General features: G+C 35.3%; 1 protein-coding gene across 1 annotated transcript; it reads left to right on the top strand.

Moving 5' to 3' along the window:
- Nucleotides 1-6,327: 6,327 nt before the first annotated feature.
- On the top strand, nt 6,328-11,595 carry LOC135955527 (uncharacterized). Its single transcript, XM_065505877.1, has one exon. It carries the CDS (start codon nt 6,328-6,330, stop codon nt 11,593-11,595), a length of 5,268 nt encoding a protein of 1,755 aa, XP_065361949.1.
- The last annotated feature ends 577 nt before the right edge of the window (nt 11,596-12,172 follow it).

Below are 12,172 nucleotides of genomic sequence, written 5' to 3'. Positions count from 1 at the left end.
TGATGGTGATACAAATGGCTCTCAACTCTGCTGTGAGACTAAATGCGGGTTGTACGTGGTCTGGTAAGGACCTTGGACACTCTAGGATACTGAATTACTATGGGTTTATACATGGTAATGTCGATTACTGCATCGCAAAACCTTTTTTCGATAAGCATTTCCATATTATGATCCCGAATAGGGATTTATGGCAGCGCGGACTCTTCCCTCCTGCTGATGTCATACGGATATATACGGATGGCTCTAATAGGGGCAACAGGGTTGGTGGAGGTTTCTATATTGAAAACTTTGGGATAAAATCCTACTTTAGGCTACCTAACTTCTGTACTGCTCTTCAGGCGGAAATTACTGCCATTAAACGCGCATCCAACTGGCTGAGGTATTATCGAATATCTGGTGATATATGTATATTTACTGACAGCAAGGCTGCCGTTAACGGAATAGCGGGTGTCTTTACGACATCTAGGTTAACCGAGGAATGCCGGGTATCTTTAAATGAGATAGCGAGACATTCTAGGATAACGCTTATATGGGTCCCTGGACACGATGGAAATCAGGGTAATTGTATAGCAGATGATCTGGCCAAAAGGGGTGCGATGATGAGTGAGGAGGCGATTGACCCCTTTTCTGGTATTTCCCTTGTTAAATGCAAGATGGCTGTTCAGCAGAAACTGTATGAGACTGCACAAAACTGGTAGACTAATGAACCTTCCTGTGCTATAGTGAGGTCGACTTGGCCCGTATATGATGCCAACAGGACGAATCTGCTTGTAGAATACCGTCGTGAGCAAATAAGGCTAATTGTCTCCTTTATTACAGGGCACTGTTTAATCGAGACACATGCTAGAAGATTAGGCCGACGGTACAATGATTACTGTAGAAGCTGTCATAATGAAGAAGAGGAGGAGACTGTGTATCATCTTTTCTGCCAATGTCGGGCTCTTATAAACCTGAGGGAACGCATCCTTGGATTTCCATTCCTATCATGCTTGGACGAGCTATCGAGGATGAATCTTAGACGAATCTACTCCTTCATCCGGGAATCTGGCTGGTTTAATTTGGAGGCAACGGAGGTATTATAAATACCCTGATGGGGCAGCAGCCCATGGAACCTAACCTATTTAATTTTCCTAATTGGACGTTATTTCATTGGGTATTATTTCATGTCGCCGAAAAAACTATGTGAAAACAAAAACAACATTGATATGTGTGATTATTTTGAGTTATTTTCTAGTTTCTACTCTCTGTTTCTCTGATTTTTTGAAAACAAAAAATATGAAAAACATCATACTAATTAAGAAATTATTTATAAATGTTATGAATTGAAATCAGTGAATTCAATTCATTCTATTTAAGTTGAATCGTTTTTCTGTGTAAGTAAATCTTATAAAAATTTATTTGAATAAAATTAAACTCGAATAATTGACTAACCTAGTATACATGTAAATATAAATTCCATAGGCAATTTAATTTTTTTTAAATTTTATAAATTCGATGAAGTGTATCTTGTTTTCGAAACTATAAAATAAGATATGGAAATAATTTAGGAGGATGTATGATCGACTCATCTATGGTATATTGTTTTTTCTAATCGGACCAATAATTACTGAAGGAGGAAAATGTATATAAGTGAGTGCACTTAGTCCTACAACGCTCATACAAAAAGCAAATAAATAAGTCATTAACGATGCAACATTATCTTCAGACGAATGAAGAAAAATAAAACAACAGAACTGGAAGTTAAACAAATTCAAAAATTGAATATAAATCCTTTTTTCCCACGTTATATCAGGTAAGAATGAATTATAATTTGTCCGGATCTTTTACCAGTGAGACAACAAAATAAACAAAATTTTCTTTGTTTTCCTCACGCACTTTACTGGAAGTCCTGTTGGGAAACTTTGCATCAAGCATTGTTGGCATATTAATCACTGATTCTTTGGACAAAACGATGAAGATCTTAACACAAATACAAACACATACCCGCACACACATTCAGTTTCAGCCAATAAAACAACAGGTACAGGTAAATAAGCAACTACTTACGTGTCCAAGACAATGCCACAAACAACAAAACAAAAACTGATAATAACAATTATAATAAACGTGATTTTTCCGTATTTTCCCCGATGACTTGGCTCGACATACAAAAACACTAGACGTCCAGAAAACATTCCCACACACACTCTGCAGCTCTGACAGTCGCGTTCACATGTGTTGTGCATTAAGGCGTGCTATCACTTTATGATTTTTGGTAACTGGCTGTTGATGTTCCTGTTGTTTTTTTTTTTTGCTCAAATTTTATATGTCTTTTCCGATTTAGTCGGATATGAATTTTACAATGATTTTATGATGATCCTGCAAGAGTTCGGCGTTTGTGTTGCTGTGTGTGTCAATGACTTTATTTTCAAGATTTTACAGACACTTACGTGTGTTTTTATCTTATAATACGCAAATAGCAATGTGCTTATGCCAGGGCAGACTTTAAATTCATTTGTAATATTTTAGTTTTTATGTATTTATCAATCCTATATACATATTTAATTTTAAATCATGTGAATCCAATGCTCAATAATTTTAAACAATTAGAATCATATTTTACAGTCCTTTACAATTTAAATCAATTTGTTTAGAATCTTTAAACTTCAACGCTCATATATGTATTTTAACATTCTTTTCAGATTGCCCACATACTTATGAACTATGACTATGTCTGTCTACGACTAAGTATTTTCCAAGCACCCACAACAATTTGTTCATCTTAACGCCAACATGAGAGTGTGTCACCCACAATCACACACAGTGTAGCGCGTAAAAAAATATTTGTCGCGCCTTTTCAAAACACACCTGTGACCTGTGGAGATACATACAGAGAGAGATACAAATTTATGTATGTACAAGTGTGTGTATGTGCATAAAACACTTACGTTTATTTCACACTTTTTGACCTCAAACGAAACAACATGTAGAAAGAAGATTTATTTTTGGTGGATTTTTTCATTTACTTTGCAGTGTCTGCTAACACAATTGCACTGCTTCCTTAGGAAGTTTTTATCTGTGTATTCACTGCGATAAGGGAAATTCCTACGTAGAGCACGAAATGTTTACATGTGTTGGCCACATGTTGACAGGAATTTCCACAAGTCGATTGGTTTCGTTCACTTCATGTCCTTAACGCCTTTATTAGCACTTTATTAAATGCATACAAGTCAGTGTCTGTCTGTGGTAATCATGACCGGAACATAAAGCAACTAAAAAAAATTTCCCAAGGTACAACTATGTCTGTTTTTATACAATACACCACCATAAAATATACTGATCGACGCATAATCCCTCTCTGAGTCGATTTTTTTCTGCCAAAGGACGAAGTATATTGATGAAACCGGTCCATTATTTCACCTAGCCCCATACAAATGTCACCCGAAATAGAATTTTAGCCGTCATAAATGTCTGGTTTATATAGTTACCTATCCATACAAATTTCATAATAAATAAGTTTTATAGCAAAGGAAGTCAGAACTAAGAATTTTGAGTTGATAGGTCCATAATTATAAATGTCTTAAAAATGTTGGTATCCAAATAATAAGCAACACAAATATGTTTCATGCCATAACAAGAAATATTAATCAAAATCTACAGAAATATCATATAATTTATCTTCTGATCATTCCCTAATTATAGTATCTTACTACGGGAGGACTAACGTTTCAAAATTTTAATACTGAAACATCACGACTTCTTTTCGAAAAGAGATAACTCAGAAGAGAATGGTAACAAAATAGATCACTTTCTGCTAGTAAAACTCTGAAAAAAAACCCTTCAATTAGAAGAGAATCGCGGAAATAGAAATTACATTCAAAGTATGACAAATACCAAAGACAAAAAATATTCCCGTTGGAAGGCAACGAAAAACAAGTAAGAAAGTATGATCGGTCAAGCCCGACCATATAATACCCTACACTAAGTAAAAGAGCAAAAACATTTTTCTTTTAAAATTTCATTAATTTATATTTTTGAGTGATTTTCGGAAGTGGGCCTTATATGGGGGCTATGACCAATTATGGACCGATCACCATGAACATAGGTCATGTGATTTATGTCTATATTAAAGTTAACTATGTTGAATTTTGTGTGTTTAACAACATTTTTAAGCGATTTATGCACGTTAAAGTGATTTTCGGAAGCGGGTCTATATGGGAGCTATGACTAATTATGGACCGATCTTAACAAAATTTGGTGACATGAATTTTGTGTATATAAAACTTATTTGGAGCGGAATTTGTGGAGATACATATATAAATTAAACATTTATGACCGATAAAGTCCAATTTCGGGAGGACATTTGTATGGGGGCTAGGTGAAATAATGGACCGATTTCAGCCAGTTTCAATAGGCCAGCCAGCCAGCCGACCAGACGGACGGACATCGCTTAATCGACTCAGGAAGTGATTCTAAGTCGATCGGTATACTTTAAGGTGGGTGTTAGACTAATATTTTTGGGCGTTACAAACATCTGCACAAATGCATAATACCCTCCCCACTATGGTGGTGTAGGGTATAATTACTTTCTAGTAGATCGACTTAATAATTAATAAACTACATAATTGAAATTTTAAGTTCTTAAATGTATTATTAAGGTACTTAAAATTGCAACTGGTAAGAATATTAATATTTATAGAATTAACCATTTTTCCCAGATTTAACTTAGTTGGAACCACTGAAATCATTTAATAAAATGTTTGGTTTCTGCAACATATTATTTATACCCTACACCAGTGGGGAGTGTGGAGGATATAATGCGTTTAATGCAATTAAACAAGAGGACATATAAACGCAAAAGATTTTTTAAAAATTTTTCGGATCTAGGGTTCCTAATCGGAAACATTTTTTTAGAAATTAACGGGAAGTTAATTTGTTTTAAGGTTATTTGTGCACATCTAAAACACTGCTCCATGTACGAGTTATTTTATCTTAAGTTAACAATGGTTTTAACATAATCATATAAATTAATATAATATGAACAAAAAAATTAATGGCTTCGAATTAGTGTTTATAAAAAACCGGTTTGTCGGTTAACCGAAAATTGGCCTATTTTAAAAAACCGGTTTTTCGGTTAACCGACATCGAAAAAGCCGGTTCGCAAAAAAAACGATATTTCGATGAAAACTCGGTTTTTCGGTTAACCAGTTTATAAACACTACTTCGAATGGTGTTGAACTACTAACGTCAAGTTTTTCAGTCAAACACACTAGTTAGTTGTGCTAAATGCAAGAGTTCATTTCCAGCCTATATACAAAAAGGTACCTACACTACTAAATCAAATAATGTGATGGGTAACGACCCCTTATTACAAAATAATGTATGTGGTAACTAGTTGCCCATATCAAAATATACAACATCTTTGCTGGGATATTTACTTCACTCTTAGTTGTTTTTCTATAATTTTGTCTATTGAATTTTTGCTTTAAATTTTGGAACACTTCATACAATATTTATCTTGCGGAGTTGTGTGAGTATTAAGTGAATTATGGCATTTCTTGGTTTTTCCTCAATAAAAAAACGTGTTATTTATCTGCTTACTATGTTCCATTCATACGTAAGGACATGGATACACATTTTTGTTCTCAAATGTTCACACATTTTTTTCGGTACTATTTCTATTTGTGTTTATGTATGTTTGCTTTCTAACCAAGAAATTTGAAAAATTGGTAATAACTCATGCAGTGTTTGGGATTTTTACCCAAACTATTATTTGTTTAAAAATAATAAGCTGCGCTGTGAACCCTACAAAAAAAGTCTACACAAAAATGTATCAAATTCTTTATTTTTTATTTTCTTTTAACTCATAATTTGTTTACTAAATTATTAAACTAAACCTAACTGATCTTTTTACATAAAGTACAAGAGAACGTACGTACATACTTATGTATATCAATACATTGGAATGTACAATTGAAATTGAAGTCAGGTAGAAAAACATATCATCGTTGGTTTTGATGATCTAGTAATTTAAAATAAATTAACACTTGCATAAATTAACACTTGCATTTTGTCAACCGCAAGAAGCGGACTTCTTGTTAAGTAAAATAAAATTATTAAAATTAAAATAAACGTTTTTTATTCTACATGTTCTGATAATTTAATAAACAATAAAATTCTCCTACATTTAAATGGTGCCGAAACCAGGGAACACTGTCCATGTTCTTATTAATATTTCAATAATTTCTGAAATATAATTAAATACTGCCGTCGTGCCTACGGTATCATCAATTACGTACGTGCTGTACAATTATTTCCCCACGAATTTCGAGCTAAATTCAGGAAAAGATGACTTCAACTCTTCAAGCAGTGGAAGACCAAAAGAAAATCGTGGAGCATATTGAACGTGTTTCTACAACTTTTCAAGCAAAACCCAAAGATGCCTTCTCAAGAGGATACCTTCAAACAATTTTGGAGGATTTGGAATCCAGTTTTAAGTCCTTCAAGGATGGACATGACCAACTAAATGACATGGTTCGGGAAAGTTCTATCGCTGAGAAAGACGTTCCATATTTAAGTACCAACACTTTTTATAAGTGCTATGATGTCTACATTTCTTTAAAAACTAATATTTTAGATTTGCTCTTTGAATTAGATTCTCCACAGACTCCAACCGTCCACGCAAGCACCTTCGCCGCCACTAGCCGCAACGAATCCTTCTGCGCTGGAGCAAGACTTCCGAAAATAGATTTGCCAACTTTTTCTGGAGATTATCTAGAATGGATTTCATATCGTGACATGTTTAAAACACTTGTGCATCAAAACAATTCCCTTACAAAGGTGCAAAAATATTTTTATTTGAAGTCTTCTTGCACTGGAACACCACTCAGCTTGGTCAACGAATATCCGGCAGCAGAATCCAGTTATGATTTAGCATGGGATGCTCTCGAGAAGAGATTTCATAATGAACGAAAACTTGTTGAGCAAATATTGAAAAGGTTGTTTTCAATACCGCCATCTGATGGAACTCTAAAAAATATCAAAGGGTTATTAGACACAACGCGAACCTGTCTCTCACAATTAAAATCATTGAAAATAGATATTTCTACTTGGGATTCAATTCTAGTGTATTTAATTACTCAAAAGCTTGAAATGCAGACTCGCAAAGAATGGGAACAATCACTTAAAGCTAGTACATCCATTCCACCCATGTCGGATATGCTTAATTTTCTTGAAACTACCTTCCGCACTATGGAATCTTTAGAGGAAGAAGCTGTTTCAACAACACATGTCTACGGTAAGGAAAATCGTAAGAAACCTACTAGAGTTATACGAGCTCACACTGCGTCAACTGTAAATGATAACAACTGCCTTTTCTGCAACAAACGTCATCCTCTTTACAAATGTTTTCGATTTACAACCTTGTCTTCAGCGGAGAAGAAAAGTTTCGTAAATCAACATCGCCTTTGTCGAAACTGCCTGAACACTGGGCATTTACAATCGTCTTGTAGACTGAACACCAGATGCCACATCTGTCGTGAACCTCATCATACTATTATTCATAACGAATTCGGCAGAAACAATTCTGATCAAACAACTTCACCTCTGCCTAACATCCCTATTGAAAACCAGACTTTCCAGCCACCTGCTACTACGTCAACACCTAACTCTGCTACTGTAAGTACTAATGTCTCCAATCTAAGTGCGAAAAATCTAAACCCTGCTTTATTGCCCACCGTAAAAGTTTTAATAAAAACGCTAAATAAAACCTACTGCTTAAAAGCTTTAGTTGATCAAGGATCACAACTTTCATTTATTTCGGAAGAACTTTCTCAAATATTACCTGCGGAAAAATACAAAACTCGAGTTAATGTTTCTGGTATTGGAGGAAATCAGGCAGTTACTGTTAAAAAATCTGTACGATTTACTATTCATTCTAGATACGAACAAGAATTTGCACTCCCTATTACTGCCCTTGTAGTCCCTAACGTCACATCATACGTTCCCAACAAAATTACTTCTAATTTTATTCCAGACCTCTCAGCATTCTTTCTTGCAGATCCAGATTTTCTAACCCCACAAAAGATTGACCTCCTACTTGGAAACGATGTCTATGGTGATTTACTACTCCCTAGAATGAAAAAGTTTGAAAATAGTCTTCTTCTGCAAGAAACTCATTTGGGATGGATGATATCAGGTTCTCCGAGAACCCATATGACAACAAATACAATTTCTGCAAATCTCTGTTCTTTGGATGAACAACTTCGAATGTTTTGGGAACAAGAGGAATTGCTAGACAAGAAATCATGGTCCACTGAAGATGAACTTTGCGAAAAGTTGTTTAACGAAACTCATATTCGTGATGAAAATGGACGATACAGTGTCCATCTGCCATTCAAAAGACTCCTTCAAGGTAAAGAGCTACCATCGTTCTCCCACACGGACTACAATGCGATTAAAAGATTAAAACAATTAGAATTGTCTTTTAAGCAAAAGCCACAATTTGCTAATGCATACAAAAAGTTCATGATAGAATATGAATTGCTTAATCATATGAGTAACCTTGGTGAGTACCCTCATGCTATACCTCAAAATGCGTACTTTTTTCCTCACCATGGTGTACTAAAAGAGAACAGTTCAACAACAAAACTACGTGTTGTTTTTGATGGTGGAAACCGTAGACCCCCTCAAACTTCTATAAACGAAGAATTATCAGCAGGTCCTGCGTTACAAAATGATTTGTCAACAATCATCACTCGCTGGAGAAAACACTATATTGGTTTTACTGCAGACCTGGAAAAAATGTTTAGGCAAATAAATGTGTCCCCTGAACACCAACCCTATCAATGCATTCTTTGGAGAAATGCCACAAACAAAATATGTGTATATGCACTTCGTACAGTGACATATGGCACAACTTCTGCTCCTTATCTTGCAATTAGAGTACTACAGCAACTATCAGAGGATGAAGAAACTAACTTTCCAGAAGCTAGTCATATTCTTCGAACAGACACTTATGTGGATGATGTCATATCAGGAGCGGATACCCTAGAAGAGTCTTTAGAACTACAACAACAACTGTCTAATCTTTTAAAATCTGGCGGATTTCATTTAAGGAAATGGAATTCTAATTCGTTTGAGCTCATGAAGAACATTCCTGAAGAAGATCGAGAAATTCAACAATCATTTTCTATTTATCAACCCAAAATGTCAAAAGCACTTGGTATAAATTGGAATACGAATAACGATTATTTCTATTTTTCTATAAATTTTAGATTTTCTGAACAAATAACTAAAAGCAGTTTACTTTCAGAGGCATCTAAATTATTTGATCCTTTAGGATGGCTATCCGCTACCACCATAATAGCGAAAATAATATTCCAACAACTATGGAAACTGAAAATAGATTGGAATGATACTCTACCAGATCATGTTCGAAATCAATGGGTTAATTTTCGGAACAAATTAAAGTCTCTTGAAGAGGTAAAAATTCCACGATGGATTGGTTACAGGCCTCATAAAGCTCCAATTGATCTCCACGCCTTCAGCGATGCTTCGAAAGTAGCCTATGCTGCAGTCGTCTATGCTCGCGTCACAACCGAATCTGGTGAGATATTAGTAAACTTACTGCAAGCTAAAACAAAAGTGGTCCCTTTGAAAGGAGAAACAATTCCACGGTTAGAATTAAATGCAGCAACACTAATGGCTGAATTAGTTGCTAAAATAAAAGCCAACGTAGATTTAAATATCGGCAACGTCATTTATTGGACAGATAGCACTATCGTTCTTGCGTGGCTGAAAAATAACTCAACACGGTTGGAAGTCTACGTTGCAAATCGAGTCGCAAAAATTCAACGCTTATCAAATGTTCATGATTGGAGGTACGTTCCAACAAAGGACAACCCTGCAGACTGCGCGTCTAGAGGCTTAATGCCTGAACAATTGATTCACCATTATCTGTGGTGGAAAGGTCCATCATGGCTCCAGAATACATCTGATTCATGGCCTACTTCCCCTAATCAAATATTTCGCGAAGAAATTATATGTAACAACCTTGCTGTTCACTTAACTAAAACAAAAACAACAATTGCAACTTATCCAGAAATAACACAAAGATTTTCAAAGCTATCTTCATTGGTACGTGTGACGTCTTATATACTTCGATTTTACAACAACATTAAATTAAATCAAAACAACAGAGAAGTTGGATTTCTCAAAACATATGAACTAAAACAAGCGCTGCACTTACTCATCAAACTAACACAAGCGGTGTCATTTCATGACGAAATCAAAACACTGAAATTGGGAAATAGGGTTCCCAATCAAAGTAATATTGTAAAATTATCCCCATTTCTTGACGAAAAAGGAATTCTTCGAGTTGGTGGTAGAATCTCAAATTCTACTATTTCCTACAACGCTAAACATCCCATTTTGTTATCAAAACAAAATCCACTGTCTTTTCTTATATTTTTAGATGCTCATGTAAAAACATTTCATGGAAGTCTCCAGCTTATGCAGTCCTACGTTTCTCGTTACTACTGGATAGTTTCAGCCCGAAACATAGCAAAACGCGTACAACGTAGATGTACAGTATGCTTTAAGTACAAAGCGCAATCCTGCCAACAACTTATGGGCAACCTGCCATCTGTGCGTCTGCAACCTACTCGAGCTTTCAAGCATAGCGGATTAGATTATGCTGGACCCATTAATATAAAAACCTCTTCGTTACGAACAGCATCTACATCTAAGGGCTACATATCCTTGTTTATCTGTATGTGTACGAAGGCTATACATTTAGAAGCAGTCACTAGTCTAAACGTGGATGCTTTCTTGGCTGCATTCCGACGCTTTACCGCACGTAGAGGCTTATGCACTGATTTATACTCCGACTGTGGTACAAATTTTGTAGGTGCCAACAAAGAACTTCAAGTCCTGTATCACCGAAACAAGGCATCACTTCCTGAGCATCTCGCAGAAACTCTTGCGAATCAAGGTACAAAGTGGCACTTCATTCCTCCTGCTTCACCCCATTTTGGCGGACTATGGGAAGCCGGCGTGAAATCCACTAAGCACCACTTGCGCCGCATTATGAAAGATCGTATACTAACATATGAAGAACTCAGTACCCTCTTGGCACAGATTGAAAGCTGCTTAAACTCCAGGCCATTGTGTCCATTATCTACCGATCCTACAGACGCCGATGTCCTTACACCAGCACATTTTCTCATTGGAGAACCTTCAATTTGCATCCCCGATGATGACTTACTTGATGCTAATATTGATCGTTTGAGCCGTTGGAAATTAATTGAACATCTCAAACAAAATTTCTGGGATCGCTGGAATAAAGAATATTTATGTCGACTTCAAGCTCGACCAAAGTGGAATAAGGTCGAAAGAAACATAAAAGTTGGTGATATTGTTCTTCTTCTACATGAACGAAGTACTGCAGGTCAATGGCCACTTGCCAAAGTTGAAGAATTGCACCCTGGTTCAGATGGATTGGTACGAGTAGTTACACTATATTGCAACGGCAAGCACATAAAGCGTCCTATATCAAAAATTTGCTTTCTACCATCTAATGATATGCATAACGACGAGAAAGTTTCTACTATCTAAGAACGACCGTTCATTGTGGGGGAGAATGTTTGGGATTTTTACCCAAACTATTATTTGTTTAAAAATAATAAGCTGCGCTGTGAACCCTACAAAAAAAGTCTACACAAAAATGTATCAAATTCTTTATTTTTTATTTTCTTTTAACTCATAATTTGTTTACTAAATTATTAAACTAAACCTAACTGATCTTTTTACATAAAGTACAAGAGAACGTACGTACATACTTATGTATATCAATACATTGGAATGTACAATTGAAATTGAAGTCAGGTAGAAAAACATATCATCGTTGGTTTTGATGATCTAGTAATTTAAAATAAATTAACACTTGCATAAATTAACACTTGCATTTTGTCAACCGCAAGAAGCGGACTTCTTGTTAAGTAAAATAAAATTATTAAAATTAAAATAAACGTTTTTTATTCTACATGTTCTGATAATTTAATAAACAATAAAATTCTCCTACATGCAGAATTTTAAATTTTCATCTTTTTTTTGGCCTAGAGAGAGGAAAATAATTCAAGGAATTATTGTACGTGATGTGAAATTGGTATAGTATTAATCGACAAAATTTGTT

Source organism: Calliphora vicina, chromosome 3 (genome assembly GCF_958450345.1).
Source record: "Calliphora vicina chromosome 3, idCalVici1.1, whole genome shotgun sequence".
Lineage (NCBI taxonomy): Eukaryota > Metazoa > Arthropoda > Insecta > Diptera > Calliphoridae > Calliphora > Calliphora vicina.
Note: the sequence above shows the minus strand (reverse complement) of the source record. Positions and strands in the feature narration are given on the sequence as shown.

Bases quoted from the DNA above. Each gene is read 5' to 3' on its own strand.
- LOC135955527 (XM_065505877.1), top strand. From the start codon at position 6,328: ATGACTTCAACTCTTCAAGCAGTGGAAGACCAAAAGAAAATCGTGGAG.